Here is a 20,997-nt window from a genome sequence, read left to right as displayed (position 1 = left end):
TATACTAGAGTTCCAGGTCTTTGCATCAGGCCCCCATATCCATTTATGTTCGAGGTAACCCATAAAAAGATTCGCATAAGCTGGTGAGAAGCGGGATCCCATTGCAACACCCCTTTTTTGTCGAAACCATTCACTCTTAAAGAGAAAAAAATTGTTATCCAGAATTAACCTAATCATATCTAAGATCATCGTAGTGTGTTCGTATAGGCTAGCTGATTGGTTATGTAAAAAATAACGTAACGCTATCATGCCTAAATCGTGCTCAATACTAGTATACAGTGAAGTCACATCCAAAGTTACTAACTTCATACCCTGTTCCCAAGCAATATCACCAAGTATACCTAAGATGTGTTTGGTATCCTTTATATAGGAAGGAAGATTGGTGACAAAAGGCTGTAGAAAAATATCTACATACTCTGATAATTTTTCAGTCGGGCCACCCATTCCAGATACAATGGGTCTGCCAGGAGGCGAGCGAGAGTCTTTGTGAATTTTAGGCAACGTGTAAAGACAAGGATATCTGGGTCTGAAAACCCGTAAGTACATATATTCATCCTCCTTAAGCAATCTTTGATCAAGACAAAGTTTCAAGAATTTATTAATTTTATTAAGGGCGATAAGGGCGGCAATATTGTGGTCATGAATATTGCAGATTATGAATCGGAAATCATTAGACAGCTTAGTGATTCTGAATGCTATGAGCAGATTGAGACTAACCCTATACCTGCTCTCTCAATAAAATAAAAATAAAAATAAAAATAAAATTAATAAATTCTTGAAACTTTGTCTTGATCAAAGATTGCTTAAGGAGGATGAATATATGTACTTTGGCGTTAGACGCGTCTAGCGCCAAAGTCCATGGAGTTTGCGTCATTTTTTAGCGTGGACACCTACTTTGCGTTAATGAGATGCAAGGTAGGCGTTCACGTCAAAAACGACTCCGAGGCATGTGCGTCGGATTTATACTCCCGGGTAAAATTCACGCCCGGGAGTGGGCGGGTCAAAAAAAATGACGTACGGCCGCTTTTGTGCCGTTTTTTAGCACCTGCAAAAGGCAGGCGTTAAGGGACCTGTGGGCTCTGAAGGAGCCCAGAGGTGCCCTCCCATGCCCCCAGGGACCCCCCCCTGTCACCCTTGCCCACCCCAGGAGGACACCCAAGGCTGGAGGGACCCATCCCAGGGACATTAAGGTAAGTTCAGGTAAGTGTTTTTTTTTTTTTTTTTTTTTGTGGCATAGGGGGGCCTGATTTGTGCCCCCCTACATACAACTATGCCCAATGACCATGCCCAGGGGACAGACGTCCCCTGGGCATGGCCATTGGGCAAGGGGGCATGACTCCTGTCTTTGCTAAGACAGGAGTCATTTCTATGGGGGTTGGGAGTGAAAAAAAATGGCGCAAATCGGGTTGAGGCGAAAAAATTGCTTCAACCTGACTTGCCCCATTTCTTGACGCCCAAGCCCCATATCCCCCTACGCCGGCGCTGCCTGGTGTACGTCGTTTTTTTTAACGCACACCAGACGGCGCCGGCGGCTAACGCCGGCTAACGTCATTCAATAAATACGGCGCCCGCATGGTGCTTCAGAATGGCGTTAGCCAGCGCTAATTTTTTTGACGCAAAACTGCGTTAGCGCAGTTTTGCGTCAAAAAGTATAAATATGGGCCTGAGTACTTAATATAATCCTACAACAGAAACCCCAGATTTCGCTATACACAATTTAATTATACACACCAAACTTACCTTTCACCAGCCAGGATTAAACGCATGTTCCCCAGCTCGGACCCAACCTGCCCTAGATGCAACGCGCCAATGGCAAATTTTTATCACATGGTCTGGGACTGCCCCGAAGTGAATAGGAAATGGAGTGGAGTAGTAGAAGAGGTATCAGAGCTGACTGGCCTAGCGCTCACAGTTGATCCCAAATCTTGTCTGCTGGCTCTGAGATCGAGAGAAAAGAAACATAGGCATTTACACAAATTCATAGATCTAGCATACGTGATGTATAAAAGACTGATAGCTATGAACTGGAAAGTGCCCACAGCTCCAGATATGAAAACCTGGCATGACATGACATTGCGATGGTCCTGCACAGAATCTCTAGTACTACGTAAACTAGCAAGGGAGGGCCAACAACACACAGGTTGCGAAGCCTGGGACACAATAGTAAGCAGACTAGAGGCCAAAAACGACGATAGGCCGCCATGAGCTCGACCGAGTACCACCCGCGAGATAAAACGACCACTTACCCGACGACCTCCATTACAATCAAACAAGAAAAGCAACTACACAAGAAAGTCTGGAAGTGTCTCCAATCCCACATCCCCCCCAACTCGCCACAACATATAGCTACTAACGAGGATTGACAATATAATTAGAATAGGGCCAGCAAGCGCCACTGCGTCACGAGCCAGAATTGTACGCCGGCCCGGATTCCCCCCTTCACCACCACCATAATAAAATGTACTCTAGCAGGAAAGGCCACACCCAACCCATCGCCCAGGCGCTGTGGTCAAACACATTTTGAATATCACATCTAGACCTAAGTTAAGTTTTTATTGTTAGTTTTGAATGTATGTTTTATAACAGTACAATTATAATCTATCAATGTAAGTGCAATTATGAGAACTGATTAACATTGAAAATCAATAAAAATATTTTTAAAAAAGATATATATAATCCTACAACAATATGGAGAGCAGAATATCAACTCTCGCTATATTGTAAAGGTAAGTGTGCATAAAAGTAGATTTACTATTCTTAACTCTGCATCTATGTACTTTGATGACATGTACCTTCAAGGGCAGTCAGTGTGGAGTTAAGGATACTAAGACTACGTCTACATATGTGTACTTACCTCAAGGACAGAATGTAGTCAATGTCCTACATGCAAACTGTTGTACGGCAAAATTTGTTCCTCTACATTCTAACATAAATTTGTTGATTGCCATATGAAAAGGAGGAAGCGGCAAGATACAGATACCAGTAACGCCACAAGACTACAGTATTCCTGGATAATAAAAACCTCACACAGCCCCAGTAGCAATCTTTAGCACATATGCCTCTAATCTTCTACTTGGCACAGATGACTGCATCCATCCTCCTAATGCAGAAACAGATATATTTACTTTTACTACAAACTTTTATATCCATCCTTACAATGTAGATGTCTTACTACCTCCTGCTAGTGAAGGGGTATTTATACTTCCTCTTAAGTCATCCATCAGTTTAGCAGGGATACATTTACATTTCTGTCTTTACTCTAGGCTGACACGCCTACTCTTGTTCTAAGCAAAGGTGTATTCATTGTTCTTCGTATCCACACCATCAAAATTAGGACAGGCACACACACCCATCCTTAGTCAAGGTACAACTGGTGGTCCACAGATAGAGAAGATGCATCCATCAAACAACCACTAAGACAGATACATTAGTTCTTGTTGTTAGGCCAGACAAATTCATCCTTCCTTTTAGTCATGATGCATTGCTTATTGGTAATCCAGACATACTTTCTTTTAGTAGAATACAGACTTTCATTCACCAGAAACATTTTTATTCTTCCTCAAAACTGCGGGCACATCGATCCTTAATCTTAATACAGGCACATCATTCATATCTATGAGTAAGAATGCCTCGGACCTTTAATTACAGAGATGTCCTTCTCGTTTCTTAGTTCAAAAATATTTACCTTTGCAGTTGGTTCTGATACATATGTCTTAGTGCACATATGTTTATTTTTTCTCTTAGAATTGATGGATCCAGGTTCCTTCATTGTACACGTACATCAATCATTTAAATACAAACACACCTATCTTTCCAGTTATCCCTAATGCATAAATCATCCACTTTGTTACCACCCATGTATTCTTCCACTTATAATTGGATTCTGAGTGGGGCGGAATCGATCCGAATTTCCACCCACATTTAATGCTAAATCAGTAACTCCGGGGGTGGAAATTCCCTATGTTCTGAAAATGTACAGAACATCATGTAAAAACTGGTGTTTCCATGACGATTCCTGCAAGTTTTTCCCCGTGTTTCATCTGTAGATTTTGACTGCTTGATGCACCACAATGTGTCATTCCAGTGGGGCTGGTAGCTCCCTGTAAAGGCCCATTTTAAAACCACGACAGTCTTTATGAGGCCCTTGGTATAAAATTCATATTCTCTGACTCTTAACGGAAATATATATATATATTTCATTTTCTGCTGAGCGTTTATCCTTCAAATTTGTCAAAAGTGTTCTGTCCTCCCTGCACCTGCCTTCTTAGTTATTATAGGTCCGTTCATTTCTTTCATTTAAGTAAAAATGCACCAGTTGATGCTCTAGCAATCAGAGCCATATTACTTCCCTACTCCAACACTCTGATTCCTTGACTTTGTCAAGACAATAGACGTTTGAAGCTTATATTTCTGTACTTAGATCGGATGTTTCTATCTTTGGACTTGGTCCAAAAACCTCAACTTTTCAACTTAATCCAGAACCATTGGTCATTCTTTTTCAGTCACACGCTTCTCCTTCCCCTTAGTCAAACGCCCACAACTACAGTGCAAAATTCAGATTATTTTATTGTACAACACAGCAGGACTAACATAAGAAAACACTGTTTACTGCCTCACAAATTACATGCTACAATGATTTTGCATGGGGAAATAACCCTGCTCTTCGATGTCACTTACCTCAGTGCACAAATTTAAGAAATTGCTTCAAGGTTTTGTTTAAATATCTTTTTTTAAACACATGCATATCAAATACGCCATGGCATAAACTATATATGCATCTATGCAGAGTGTAATCCTATTTATTACCGCTCTCGCTGTAGGGACATCAACTACCCTAGTCTTCGCCACTCACGAGTCATGGACCACCCACACAGAAAAACAGTAATAAAGAACATATTACACAGTGTACATCTGCATATATTTATAAAACGGCAATGAAAATGTGGCCCAATAACACATTATTTAGAGCAACCGTAGGAATTAAAGCACATTCATACCTTTATTACGACAGTGCAAAGGTCAAATTCAGGTTTATTATTACAGTAAAAGTGACATATAAACAGTTTATTGCCTCACAGAGCTCATGTAACAATTACTTTATAGAGGGAAACAACGTTTTATAATTAGAACCTCTCTTCAGTTTGATTGTATATTGCTGCACACATTAAAACCCTTTCATCCTTGTTTTGGCTAAACATATTTTGTTAAATCAAATACGTGTGAACAAATGCAATGGCTTAAATCATATATGCAGATGCTCAGAGTATAATGTGCTATTCATATCTACTGTGTTGAGGGTGGGGGGCAATAATAACTCAGGCTTCATCTCTTGTGAGTATTGGCCAGTCCCCACACTCAAAAACAATAGTAAAGAAATTGTATATTACACTCTGCACATCTGCAAATGTGTGTCCTAAGATAGATAGATAGATAGATAGATAGATAGATAGATAGATAGATAGATAGATAGATAGATATTCTTTTTTAAATTTTGTCCTGCAATTATGTACCTAGTGCGTCTGCAAAAATGACACAATTCATTCTGTAGCTTAATTTCTTGTAACACAAACATAGTTAGAATATCACATTTTGCACAGCTTTTGCATTTTTGTAACTGAGGCTAATTTTGGACATGTGCAAATGTACCTGATGCAATCTGCGTATAGGCAAAAATGCAATATCTTTCTTCCGCACATTCACTAGAGAGAAAATATACTACTAATTAAATTCAATCATACTAAGATTTAATCCACATTAGCCACTTGAAAGGTTGTGGCTGCATCAAGGACCTCGAACACACCTGCAGGTTTTTCCAACATTTGTTAGGTCAAACGTGTTGGAAAAACTTTGCAGTTACTCCTTTGTGTATTGTGGAAAGGTGAGGTCAAGATAGGCACTAGCTTACATTATTTCCTTACTTTACTTTCAGCTGTGTACTGTGACTATGAAAACACCCACAAGAAGGTTGGCACCAGCAGCAGCTACGTATACTCGGGGAATGTGAACTGTACGTGGCATTACCAGCCTTGCCAGTGCCCCTTTTCTCCACACAGCTACCCAAATTCCAACTCGGAAGGTGAGTGTGTTATCCACAGCTGCATGTGTACGTGCCACAGAGACTGAGAAGGTGTGTTTTCTTAGGTGCACCTTATATCTGTTAATTTCTGAATGACAGCAAACTCTTTCTTTTACTGTGGGAGAGAGGGTTGGTGCCGGCACATAAAGGCCAAACTACAGAAAGGAAAGATGACTACATTTCGGACCAGGACAAAGGTCGAGGGCCAGATATAATTTGGGAGAGGAAAATTACTTCCGAGAGTCTTGAATGGGACAGGGCTGAAAATTAGAAGAGTGTGGCGCCTGGGGAGATGCAAGAGTTAGAAGAGGAACTGGGGTTCCAAAGAGGACGTAGTATGGTAGAGACAAGAGGGACTGAAGACGGTCAGGAACTGAAGAAAATCAAGAGTTACAGACATTTTGGAGAAGGAAAGGGGTAAGGTGAGTCTGAATAGTTAAGAGACACAGGGGGTTATTACAACTTTGGAGGAGGTGTTAATCCGTCCCAAAAGTGACGGTAAAGTGACGGATATACCACCAGCCGTATTATGAGTTCCATAGGATATAATGGATTCGTAATACGGCTGGTGGTATATCCGTCACTTTACTGTCACTTTTGGGACGGATTAACACCTCCTCCAAAGTTGTAATAACCCCCACAATGTCTAGGAGAGCCAAGCTAAAACCATGAGAAAGAGATGGGAGTGAAATAAAGAATGTGAGAGGCAATAGATAAAAGAGAGGCACATGCTGATAGATAGACAAAGGCCAGAAGAAAGTAAATTGGGAGAGAGGGCATGGAAGAACAATAAGAATAAGAACAAACCAAGCAACCAGGCAGATGCAAGTTTGGAGACAGAAGAAGGAATACTGAAGCTTCCTATTTCATGTTAGCAGAGTAATTGTGCTTATAGCCAGGGAATGCTGTACTGTTGTCACTTGTGAAGTGCTAAACATAGATAAGCAACATTAACAGAGTTATAATGAACCACAATGTATTGTGCATGCCAGAAACTAAAACCTTCAATCCATACATAATCCGGAATGTATTATAATTTATATTGTTGCTCCATCAGCGACATGAAGTGAACTATCTTGTGCACACTTTGTCTTGTGTGTTCTCCAAGATGGTGTCCACTTCTTGGCCATCAGGTCACCCTTGCTAGCAAGCATGGTGGTGATGGACCTAAGCATTTAATGCAATTTATAATTCATTAGATTCTTGGTGATAGTAGACTTTAGATCCCTTTCTGAAGTGATAAGAAAAGACCTAAGCTATGGTGCTATTACTACCCCTCTCGTAAAACAAATTGAAGGAGGGACCGGGAGGTTAAGTGGTCCAGTGTACAATCTCCCAAACTATAGTCAAAATATACAAAGTACACTGTTCCAAAAATTATGTATCATCCTAGGGGACCACTGGTCTCAGGAGCAAGAGCCCTCAAGCATCACAATGGATGAGTAGTATCATCATCAGGAAATGCTCCACACCAAGCTGGCGCTGCAATGCCTGGTGGGCACCCCAAGCGGGGGCTCTAGACCATATTCATATAATCAAGATTAATTAAAATCTGTTATATAGTCAAAAAGGTGCTTTGTTCAACCAACAGTGCAACAAAAGAGGTCGGAAAAAATTAATTAAAATTGGTTATACATCTCCCAAACAACATCATACCTTTTAATCAGTGTAGTGAAGATGAAGACCAAGGTTAAAAACAAAAATTGAAAGTCATATATCGAGTGTAATGCTCGTGGTACTTTCACATAATACTAAGGGCTCCAAATGTTTTTAAGGGCCTTTAGGAACAGGTCAACATGTTTCGCGTCTGTCAGTCCATCCGGATCCATTGACGCTTCATCAGGACCAAAAATAACCTCTTAACATAGTATAAAAGAAAAGCCACCTCTAATAAGGTAGAAAAACCAGTAACTTACATTTAAGTACACTTGGTTACATCAGGTCACCCTAGAACATAAACATATAAATAAACAGTACACCAAAAGAACCCAGGAAGTGGTTAGTGGTGCTCAAACAAATGAACATCTATATAAAACAAGTGATGGGTCCAAACTGAATATGTGTAAATGGGCTTACCATCCCCAAATTTGAGAAAGGGCCCCCTGGGAAGCGCGTTCCTAGGACTCAGATAGACACTGAATATAGTAATATGGTCAAAAAACATTTGGAGCCCTTAGTATTATGTGAAAGTACCACGAGCATTACACTCGATATATGACTTTCAATTTTTGTTTTTAACCTTGGTCTTCATCTTCACTACACTGATTAAAAGTTATGATGTTATTTGGGAGATGTATAACCAATTTTAATTAATTTTTTCCGACCTCTTTTGTTGCACTGTTGCTTGAACAAAGCACCTTTTTGACTATATAACAGATTTTAATTAATCTTGATTATATGAATATGGTCTAGAGCCCCCGCTTGGGGTGCCCACCAGGCATTGCAGCGCCAGCTTGGTGTGGAGCATTTCCCGATGATGATACTACTCATCCATTGTGATGCTTGAGGGCTCTTGCTCCTGAGACCAGTCGTCCCCTAGGATGATACATAATTTTTGGAACAGTGTACTTTGTATATTTTGGCTATTACTACCCCAACATTGCCCCTTTCTTACAAGTAGCTCTGAGATATGTTGAGGTTTGGGTACCAGAAGCATACCATAAATGATTAGTCAAATGAGAGATGCAGCAATTGAATCCATTCTGCCAACAGAGGTGGCATTCTTGGCTTAAATTCCGATGACCCACTGTTGCTACTACGGGGCAATTCCTGTGGCACCGCCACCTGATATTGTCTGTCACCCATATACTGCCCCAGAAGCTGAGGATCAAATATGAAAGGAGCATCAACTGGGGCCTTTCCCCTCGCAGGCTTCACTTTAACATTTGGGTTGAGAGAGGTTAGTAAGTCTGGTTATTCCTCAGACTCCAGAATACTTTCAGGAATCTGGCCGCAATGAGGCCCATCAGCAGCAGGTTGTCCTCCATATCGAGGGCTGAGCACAGTAAGGTCATGAAACATTCATGAACAACATGATGTTGCACAATTGGGTTCTATTCAGTTCCACGAATGGAGAACATTTGGCTATGACTGTCAAGCCTACACATCCCCTTGGGAGCAACAGTATGTGTGTCACTCATGGTCAGGTTTTTGTGTCATTAATAGGAAACATTCTTTGACTCTACCAGTCCATGGTGATTGTGCCACAATGTCATGGGGCATTTCTTGTCAATTTTAAGTACTTCTCAAAAATGGTCCGATTGCTATTCAAATGGATAAATATGTTTTAAAATGCGAAGCATGGCCTATTCTTGCAAATGTTATTTGAAGAACGTGCACGAACAGGACAGGTTTCCAGAATATAATTTGTTTTGAATATTCTGATCAAGATCAAGGAGTGCTATAAATTAGTGTCCTATAAACAAATATGTATATTCCAAGTCTTCACTAATAATGATTGCAAGCTGAAAAATCCCCATTATTTTGAGTGTGAAAATCATATCTCCGTTGCTCAATGAATTGGGGCCCAGATGGTGTTGAACTTGCATCATTTTGGCCCTTTTTGCAAAAATTATTTTGAAAGCAACGGACTAAAAACATAATAATAATTTTCTTTAAAAATAGACGGGTTTCAATCAGGAGACTGTGCTTAAAATAAATGTATTCTCTTTGTATCTCTTGAAGGTAGAGGGGCATAGGAAATATACCATGTGCATATTTATCGAATGGCTACCATATACAGTGTTGACCCGTGAGCAGCATCTCTCTCTCTTGCAAATGTGAAATGATGATATGTGTGCAACATACATCAAGAAGAAGCCACTAGCTGTTCCTTGTACTGCATAGTCCCCGTTGCTAAGTTATTCTACTAAAACCCTCCAATGGCTATTATCAACGCCTCTGCCCCACGTCCCTTATATAAAGTGATGTATTACATGAGACCTGCCCTAGTTTGTGTAAATACACTATTGGTTGTCTCCACATGTTCACCTAGTGGAAACATAATAGCATATGGTACAGGGAAGGGGGAGCTGAAACCGCATGCCCTGAGTGGGTTCCCAGTTCGCTTTGGAAGGCTCTAAGCAGCCCATACAGCAGCAGCTTTGGTAAGCTTTTATCTTTTTCAGATAGGGAGGAGGTTGGTGGGGTAGGGGACAGAGGTGGCTCTTCTCGACATGAAGCCCCACCCCCTCGCTCCTCACATTGGGCCAGATGTATCAAAGGGTTTTACCCATTCTGTGTCAATGGGAAAATGCTTTGGTACATATGGCCCATGGTGATTTTTTTAAGTTGTCAGGTCTATTCGTCTGACTGCATATACACGACATTAGCACAATAATCAAGGGAACATGTCTGCCAAGATTGCAGGAAAGAAGTTATGAGGAAGGTAGTTGATGCTCACTTCTTTTGACCGCTGTTTACTCCCTCATATTTTTTAACTTCTGCCTTCTCGCTATGACTTACACATCCTTTTTCTCCCAAACAGGATGTTACAAGTGTACGCCTGAGCAGTACTACGATCCAGTTGAAGGCAAATGTATGCCCTGTGGTGAGTGAAGATGAAATTATCCTTCCTCTGATACGATGTAGGCCACACAGCATCTTCCCAACAAGATCAGGCAGCCTGATCCTCCAAGTGGGTAAAAAGTTAGTAAGTGTGGGGTGCTGCCTGTAGCTTACTTATGCTGTGGTCAGAGTCCAACACCATGAACTTATTCTTCTTTTTGCTCTATTCAACTCCCACCCCCCTCCTCTTTCTCGAATCGTTCGTGTTGCCAGCCCCATTTCCCAATCTTGGCACCAACAGTCAACTGCAGGGCAAGACAAAAGATGGCCTAACCAGACAGGAAGGACCAGTGCTACAGTAGGGCAATGCAAGGCAGCCCTTTGGAGAAGGGAAATCAGATTGTCATTAGAAACCTCAACTGTGGCCCTGCCAAGGAAATGGGAGGCAGTGCCCAGAAAGGGCACCAGTAATCCTTGCACAGTCCCTGCAGGTAGGGATACCCCATTCCTTTGCCTGCTCTTTGGCACCCTAGTGCTCAACAATGATAATGCTATCATCTCCTGGACCTACACAGCACAGCACTGTAGAAGGTGAAATCGCCTCAGACTTCAATGATTCTACTTTGTTGCTAATTTTTAGGCGAGAAATCTAAATTATTCCTTTTTTTTTTATTGCTTATACAAATCATATGTACTCAGTGCATTGCCACAGGAAGTGAAGGAAGTGTGACATGAGGTTGATACAAGGCTTACACCTTCTGGGCTTCCACGCTAGGTAGAATATCTGCCAGTCAGAAGAGGTAACCTATACTTTCATTAATCTGCACACCTAGCTCAGACTGGGGCTATTTTGAACGTATTAGCAGATATGAGGCAGTGCTAACTTCACAGGGATGAAAGTTTTACATGGATTGTTCATTACTAGCCCACTGTCCAAGAACCACCCACAGGAATGGATTGATAGTTTCCAGAAAACTGGATGAAAGCAGCTCATGAATTTTGCTTAGTTGAACTCGAGTCCACAAATGGTAAATAAGTAGAAGACTACAATAAGTAAGGCTAAGCTCTGGCACTGGACATAATACAGGCACAGTCATCGAATGTAGCCTCTCAGCCCTTTAAATGCAAAGATGCCATGTAACATTCACCCACTAGTTCCCATGAATTGAATTGTTTAATTTTTTTACACATAAAGCCTCGTTTAGAAAAGGGCTGTAATGAGGCAGTCAGGAGCTGTCCTGTGTGCAATCCTTCCGGTCCCCTGCCTGTTTTTTAACAGTTGTGAGGGAAATCATTCTGACAAAGCAATGCCAGAAATATTCCCCTCACACTAGTAAAAATAAAACTTGCAGCACATAGGGGACATTCGGGCAGATATACAAAGCGTTTTTGAGATCGCAAGTGGCACGATTCACAGAATCGGGGCGCTTGGACCTCTATTTTTTTTTTTTTTTTTACACGTAGAAACACAAAACTGCAATTCCACAGTATCGCAGTGTAGGTTTGCAATTCAGGATTTGGAAGGACATGTTTAGGGGGCTCCTCCCAAATACCAATTTGTAGTGGTATATATTAATATTTTGCCACTGAAATTAGGGCGCAAGACATTAATATTTAACCAACACCTCCAAGGAGGTGGTAACCCGTTCACAAATGGGAAGGGGTCACCTTTCCCTTGATCAGTGTTAAAAAAAAAAATTATAAGTAAGCAGTGGTGACACAGTCGACTGACTACTTTACTCCTAAAAAATGAAAGTTAAGCTTTTTATTTTTCGTGTTTTTTTAAACGCATCTCATTTTCCTTTACGGAAAAGGAGTTGCATTTTAAAAAAAACAATACTTTAATTAAAAGCAATCACAGACATGGCAGTCTGCTGAGCTCAGCAGGCAACCATCCCTGTGATGGCTATCGTTCCTAATGGAGACATGCCTCAATAATAATCATGAGGTAGGTGGATTTGCAACCCACTAGGTATCATTATTTCACATTTCAAACTTTCATACATTAGAAACCTTGATTTTCAAATCGCGATTTGGGAAATATCGTGATTTGGAAATTGCAGTGCCCAATGTGACTACGTCTGGCCCTTGTGCTCTTATGACCAAAGAAAGGCACCCCCTTTTGGGATCTGTTTTTAAGCATAAAATAAGTGCTAGGAGGCCCACAAAGCTGTAAATTAATAGCGGATCTTTTCAAAAGTGTTTTTTCTTACTGTAACATGCTCCGGCAATTGATGCAAGAGCTACCTCGGAAGGAAAAAGATCGACAGATCTTCTGACACCTTTAAATTTGATTCGCCAGCTGCAGCTTGGTTAGAATTTACGCCACTGCACAGCCACTACTTTGGTCGGTCTGCCACACTTTATGTAAGCCCAAGTATGTTCTCCTAATGTATTCTGAATGCCACCTGGACTCTTACACTCTATAAATGTTTTTATTTCAGTATCACCGAGCACATCAACTGCAACTCCAATGACAACTCCTGTAACAAGTAAGCAAGCTAATTTATGTAATTTGCAGTTAACAGAGCCAGCCTCACTGATTTTTGTTTCAAATTATTCTTAGTTTGGATGTTCAGAGAAGGGGTACATTGCTCACTTTTAGGGGTACAATTCTATCAGTAATTGAACCCCTTAGCCGTGTTTTTTTCTTAATTATGACATACAATTTGATGATAATGCTTTGACTGCCCTAAGTGACTTTTTGTCTCTTGCATCTGTGGTATGGAAGCATTCGATCGGTTTGGCTTTCTTTAAGCCAATGCTTCCTGTAAATAAACCAAGTGCCCCTTGCTCTCATGGCTCTTGGCGGAAAGAAGACATCTAGTAACGTTAGGCCTGGCAAAATGGCCAAGGGCTTCCTTTGCTTCCCCGCCTGTGCTAAATCCCTGGCCATGCTGAACTACACATTAGCCTCACCTGTCGACGAAGACTGTGCATCAATAGGACTCGGCAACCACACATGTCCAGCTCTGAAGTTTATTGATGGAGCTGGGAATCGTCGACGGAATCATAAGCAGCCTTTTAAAGGTAAGAACTTATGCAAAGAATGTATGCTCTTACAGATTGGAAATCTCAGATTCATGGTGAAAATTCCCTTACAAGTAATTAAGTTGTATTAACCTGCCACCATTTTGTTTGGATTCAAATTTGAGCAAGGAAAAGCTGGTCTGGTTTCTAAAATTAAACACTAAAGTAATTTAGTTGTTTAATACAAGGTGGAGAACACAATGCAATCTGGTTTTGTCATGATGTTTGGCAAGTCAATAACCACATCTTAAGTTCAAGTTTTAGGTCCACTGCCAAGTGTGAGACTGGAGTTGCCATGCCAACGTCAGTTTTCATTTCCCCCTCTCATTGTTTAATGGGACTTACCTGTCTTCTGGTGTCTTCGCAATGTGAGAGCACAAACCCTGAATTGCATTGAGATGTTTGGAAAGGAAGGAAGTAATTTAGATTTCACATTCAGCAGCTAATTATTTGAAATCTGTTAATCTGAATTGTTCTATTCTCTGTACAGTCCCAGCAACAAGATGAACAATTCTGCAACAGTTAGATATTATCAAGATCATCAAGTGATCTAGAAATTCATAAGAAATTAATCTAGACATTCATATGACAGCTTAATCCTTCTAAATTGAATTCAAACAGTTGTTGTTACCTGAAGCTACAGGAATTAGAGAGAAAGCAAAGGTCACAAGGGTTTCTTGCCATTGGCTAGTAAATGAGGGTTACGAGGCACACTAAAAATGCCAGGCATTTACTCAGATCGGCTTACAATCTTACATAATATGAATATTTGTACAAGAGGTTCATCTCTTGTAACGTGATTGAGATACAATGGAAGAGTCTGTGGTACATAGAGATTGTGCTGCTCCATCCAATGATTGGTTGGTAGCAGACAATCCTTACACATGCATCTTCAAACCACCTAATTGAATGTAGCCAATTTTGTTATTTCAAAATTATCTACAGTGTATGGAGCAGGTCTTCCTAATACCTCCAGTGAAATTTAGAAATTGCACTTATGTGGGTCACTTTCCCCTATCGCTACACAATCAAGCCAGTCCATTTGTTTCTTTGGAGAAAATCATTGCACCACAGACACCAAAATTGCAATCGAGTTTGAATTATTTTTCTCCTATAAAACATAGTACTAAGACAATAGCATTTCTGCAAAGTTCAGCCGGCAAAGGAAGTGGTGACATACTGCGGTTTGGTGCTGACATATCAGATTTTCTATGAAGGTCAACCTTCCTTTCTCCATTTTACAAAACTTTTTCCAATAGCCACTTCGTAGTAATATACTTTCCTTTCATAGTAATCTGATGGTATGATTGTCTTCTCCGAGGCTCTTTACCTACTGAAACCGGCTCTCCTTTCCTATGCCAGCTCCATCTGACCTCTACACAGCTTAATTAAACTGATCACAATACAGACTAGCGATGTTCCAGTCTGTACACTATCTATTACTACATATTTTTTATATCAGTAGGGTGCGTACACAGACACTTACAATTAAACCATCATGTTTCAATACAGTGGAACCAATGACCTCACGGGGGAATTGAGTGTGGAGTCACACACAATGTTTCCAAAGATTCACTTCCTTGAGCTCCTTTCAACATTTCACAACCTATTTTTTGGGACAAAAGTATCTCATTTTATACAGTGCATCACTCTGGGTGAGTGAGTTCTAGTGCAGTGAATGACCAAAGGTTATCTTTGCATGTGTAAGTAAATTACCATTTCATAATTGTGAGTGAAAAAAAGTCAACTTTGTGATTCCTGAAACAAATTTATTTGATCTGCTAAGGACATTACATCTCATTCTGATTCATGTTGTGTAAACCAGTTGAGCAAGTTACTGATACAATGAAATCAGCCTTTTGCCTTAGAAGGGATAGAAGTCTTGTTGGAAAAACCAAAGGTCTGCAAACTGATGGAGTCCCACCTGGCTTGTGGACCTTCTGAAGCTGAGGCAATTATCACTGTATCCATGCAACTACAAGACAACAGTCAAAATGGTGGCAATAATCCATGGTATGTTCTCTGATTGCTCTTGCTTTTACTGTGTGTGAGATATTGTGGCACATTCAGTGAATCTGCCTTTTTTCATTTCTTTGTTAGATTTAAGCACTTGAGGCTCGTTTCTTTAGCTTCCTCAAATGTACAGGCTTTGTGTTGAATTACTACTACATATCATTTTCCTAAAATAAAAAGCATGCTACAAATACTCCTTTCCTGGTTTAAGGGCACATTTTCAGTTTCTTAAATGAGACGTTATATGCAATGTTAAATAGGTTAGTGAGGTTCATCAAAACTAAACCTTAATAAATGCAGGCAACGCAATGTTAAATACGTAGTGGGGTTCACCACAGTTTCCCTTCTTATTTCAATATTTCAACTCTGGTATCATTAACGTCACTGTGTCAATGGAACTACCTGATTTGATCATATAGTGTGGGAGCTTTAGCTTTTCGTGACTGGAGTAGATCCTAGGGATTGCATTCTGGTGATTCCTTCACAGTATGTAAAGCTCTGGAACTAAATAGATTCCTAATACCAGGTCTCTTACCAACTAACAGCAAAGAGTTTTACAATATAGAGTAAAATGATTGTAGGGTCTGTTTACGGAAGTTACATAGCATCTATTGTACACTAGCCTCAATTAAATACACCCATCGGTTACACAATGGCACTACTCGAACACCCTGTCTATTTAAGTTATTTAAAATGTAAAAACAATATTTATTTGAAGAGAAAACGTAGATTTAACCATTCTTTGCCATTCAAGTTAGTGGGCCACTGCAATTAAGACATAGGTATTACCCACTCAGACCATAAGATACATTTTTCAGCACATCTGTATGAAATTCGTATAAATATCCACAAAGTGCTCCTGCATTATACCCATAGTTTGACATCACATGCCACTTAACCAAACAAATGAATGAGATTGTGATCATTGCTACAATGCAGTGAGGATTCTCCCAGTGAAACATCAGCCAAGGTCCAACCACTCGTCAGAACACTTCTTGCACTAGATGCAGCTGAGTAAAAAATTTAAAAGCAAGATTCTACCTCAGAGTATTACATCACTGCTGCAATCTTCAGTTGTCAAAATACTGTTGTACACATGATCAGCTGTACAAATGATCACACAATCATTTAGGCTTTAAAAAGAATGAAATATTGTCTATGTTGAAAAAAACCTAGACATCACTGTACAGTGGACTATGCTGCTCAATCGTGTCTGGTTCATGGTGCAGCATACGTTTATATACCTGAGTGCTACTATTAATGACTTCTTTGAATGGAGTCAGATGAGCTACTGTAATTCCACAAAATGGTTCCTCAATGAGGTATCATGATTACTCACTGATCACAATTTCAAATATTTGCTAAGCTTTTCTAATTGGTATTGAGTTGAGGATAAATTTGGCCACACTGTTTTACAGATTCTTACAGATGCTGGGTTCCTGTTTTCTACTATGGCCCACCACCATTTATATCAACAGATAGGGCTTGTTAATTCCCCCAGAAACATACGAATCTACAGATATGATAATATCAGAAAAGAAGATGTTACTAAGCAACAATTTTGTTCCTCAAAAATGTTTGCCTGCTGAAAAACATCATAAGGTTCCTTGCATTTAAGTTGGAGAGCCAATTTGAGGAACGGAATAAGGGAGCAGTGCATAGGTGAAGCTAGGTTTACACAGGCTGACAACACCTCCTGCGAAGCTGACCACAAATGTCCATGGCATCAGCTGCAGTCCTTGATTTCCGGACTGGACCGATAAAGGCTATGGTGTTTTGGTCTGTTGAAATGAAAAAATAAAAAAACTGTGAATCCAAAAGACAAATTCGTGTATCCCTGGGAAATAACGTTTACTGGTTCGGTTACAGCCAATACCTCTACCTCTAGTCTGATGGAGCATCCTATTTTGCCCCGATCAGAAGGTCAGCAAATGTTATCCTCCAGCAACAGCAGGACCCACATTAGGAATGCATCACTTCCCAGAGCAATCTTTAAAGAGTGTCATTTCCAAGGGTTGCCACTTATATACAATGGACAGCTGAAATAATTTGTCCGGCTCTGCGTAATGTTGGTCACGCCACAAAACTGCTATCCCACGTCAAGATTCATATTCAACAATGAACAAACTGGAGGGACTCTTGGCCTAGAGGAAAACCGTGGGAAGCAGAGTGCTTGTAATAGTTGCAAGCTCATTTAGGGAAACATCATTGGCAGTGTTAGAAGAAGGCTGCCCCTGGACTAACCCTTGTTTATTTTTGTTTAATATAATTCTGTTGATGGTGTGATTTATAATATGGTTTTATAACCAGGACAAGCAAGAATAAAGTCTAATTACTAAACTTTAGCAATTAATGGGGTGCATAGGGTGAGGCGACAGGAAAAGAGCAGTACCAATACCACTTATGAAGGAGCAAAATATGTATCCATATAGCTTGAGGTAGTTGCCATATCATTTTGGAAAGTTGTCATCCACTCCCTGAAGTCTGGAAGTCATTTTTTCAAAGGAAACCTGAGTCTAACATGTCTTTGTGCCAGCTTTAGATCTTGAACATTTTATTGTTTTTCCAGTTCCACTGGATTATTATTTTTTTAACTATTGTGAGGCCTGTGGGCACTCACAGATCTGTGCACCTATCAATCACTAAAAATACCCTGAAAATAAACCTCTATTATATTCTCAAGGCATTACTTTATAGCCAAGTGAGATCGATTGGCATTGTCACTGCTTGTTTGTATGTGAGTTAGGTTATTGAGGCCAAAAGTAGTGCGAAGAAAGTACAACTTGTTACTACTTTTGAGGATAAACAGTTTTTTTTCAAGTTTTATATAGCGCTCACTCGACCCAAAGCTACTGGAGTGCTTTACATTAGTACCCATTACATTACACACTCATTTTTTAGGCAGGGAGAGAGTAACTCATTTGTCAAGAATCACAGGATGTCAAAATCAAGACTCATTCCTGCTTCCCCAATTCCAAAGTCAACAGTCCTGGCTGTTACGAGCCATCCTCTACCCACAGTGCAGTGAAGGAAACAAATAACTAACACTTTGCTAGTAAGTGCTGAGGTTCCCTAAATAAAGAGTAGCACGCAGGACCTTGCTTGACATTTATTGAGATCACTAGGAATTAAGGTGTAGTTTGGAGTGTTACATCATCATCAAGACCTGTGGCCATATGTTTATTTCAGCTCAGATGTAGGTCCAAAAAGCAATATATAAGCTGTTTGGGTTTTTTGTATCTTTTGAAACCTTATTAAATATCTTGAAATTGAACCTAGGCTTAACAGAAACAGGGTGCCGTGCACGTGTTCATCTGCCCACTAATTTAAAGTCCTCTTGTTCGTTTTTATGGTCTGGCTTGACAGTGCAGCTGTCACAGACAATTATGTGATCATCACTAGAGAGGAGTTTTGGCTCTCCCCATATGTAGGGAGCCAGGAGTACATGTTTTGACTGGGCAGAAGTTGTGTGTTACCTCAAAAAAGTGCTTGCCCTCCAAGCAGCTTTCAGGGGCACACACAAGATATTAAAAAGCTATAAAAGTGCCTTAGATATCTAGATAATTTATGGTGTTTTGCTCTGGCTGCAGCAGAGATAAGAGGAGGCCAGTCAAACTGCAGCAGAAATAAGAGGAGGCCAGTCAATAACCTACATGGACTTTTAGGTCTGTCTTGACAGTGCAACTATCTGACCATTTAACTACACCAATATTATTCTACAGTTCTTTGCTCCCACACAGATACAATCTATTCCCATACTACCTAGTAGTAATGCTTTGGGTTACCATACAGCATTCCTTTAAAGCCAGTCTTATTGGCATTGCCAATGTTTGTCTTCTTTATTGACAGTCGGAGCAGCAGACAATTGTTTGCCTACAGAAAACGTTTTAGAGACATTTGTCAGTGGCCAAGTTACCACTAGCTCTAAAGGTCACATTCAAGTAAAATAAAAAGACGGACAATATGAAAGCCTTTAAAACGGTGAGAAGAAAGCTTCCGGCAACGCTATTAGCGAACTAATCCAACAACCCTTGGCGAAGTCAATAGTTCTGGCTATAATGGGCTAGCATTTGCAAAGTTAAGCAGCCACACATTTGTATTTTCTAACACATGCACGAATTGCATGTATTAGCAAATTAACGTCAGACCTAATGGCTTTCCCACCGTTATTTAAGGATTGTTACGGTATCAAAAACGTCACATGCCCAAGTCTAGTCGACCTCATGTTATTCTAGCATTGCTTGCAAAAAGAATTGTAGGAATGAAGGTCTGAATAAAAATACAAGAAGATGTTGCTATGATATATAGTTTAAAAAGTTACTGGGTACCTTAATAGGATTTTGGAAGAATGTTCTAAAGATCCACATCAGACAAAATATACATACAATACTTGCAAACTTTCTGTATTGACCCAAAGGTGACTGGCAGAATACTGCGCAAATAGTTTTCTGATTTGTGGTGGGTGGGATTCAGGGGTGGCCTAATTGTATTTCGCTCTCAGAGCAGCCCCTCTATATACGCTCTGGTGTTAAATGGCTTTCTGGTTTCGAACTGGAGGAAGGACTGCAGAAAGGGATATTAAAAGTAAAATAGCCCCCTATGCATTGCAAAGCAATGATTTCCTAGGGGGTGAAATGATACAAAAACAGCCAATGTCATGTGATGAAAGGGCAACACTCCTCAGAGGAGCAGCCAACACCCACTCTATGGATATGTTAAAGTTTGTGTAACAATCTGTCTGGCAGACAGATGTGCTGTTAAACCAGACCTACAAAAGGGCTGAGAGATGTGCTACACCCTGGGCGTTGTGCTGCTAAACAGAGGCAGTGTAGTCCCCACGTGCATTCCGCCCAATACACCGATAACGACAAACAATAATTATAATCACAGAGAACTAAACAAAACGAAAATCGATGTATTCTTATTTAGCTGTCGAGTCATACAAAAGGGACCCCACTAACATGGAAACTAATAACCTTGCCTTATGATGCGCCTAGGCACGCGAGGCCTTACTATAATCCCATTTGACATAGGTAAAGAATGCTGATTTACACCCTGTACAGCCTCAATTTCAAACTAAATGTTAGTTTAAAAAAAGTGCTTTGAGGAGCCATCATGCACTGGTTATGCCATGCAGTGATCTATGGAAATAACTCACTATGTCTTACCTCCTTTTCTCTGTCCTGTGTTTGGCGATCACACTTCTTCTATTCTGCATCACAGCAACAGTGACCGAAGTCAAGTTCAAGCTCGTCCCATTGACGCTCGCTCAAAATCTTGTGGGCTTTGTTTGAGTGACCCGCTCAAACGTCACTGCAAGATTTTGAATGTTTCCAAGTGGAGAAGCTACCCAGCGTCCCCTGCTGCAATGG

The 20,997-nt window shown here is 40.4% G+C and overlaps 1 protein-coding gene across 1 annotated transcript in view; it reads left to right on the top strand.

Moving 5' to 3' along the window:
• The window catches only part of LOC138283522 (mucin-6), a 117,599-nt gene that overhangs the window by 47,506 nt on the left and 49,096 nt on the right, over window positions 1-20,997 (top strand). The window contains exons 25-26 of the mRNA XM_069221462.1: window positions 5,930-6,076; window positions 10,563-10,625. Of these exons, the coding sequence (XP_069077563.1) occupies window positions 5,930-6,076; window positions 10,563-10,625 (210 nt within the window). The remainder of the gene's footprint in view (window positions 1-5,929; window positions 6,077-10,562; window positions 10,626-20,997) is intronic.

Source organism: Pleurodeles waltl, chromosome 3_1 (assembly GCF_031143425.1).
Source record: "Pleurodeles waltl isolate 20211129_DDA chromosome 3_1, aPleWal1.hap1.20221129, whole genome shotgun sequence".
Classification (NCBI taxonomy): domain Eukaryota; kingdom Metazoa; phylum Chordata; class Amphibia; order Caudata; family Salamandridae; genus Pleurodeles; species Pleurodeles waltl.
Note: the sequence above shows the minus strand (reverse complement) of the source record. Positions and strands in the feature narration are given on the sequence as shown.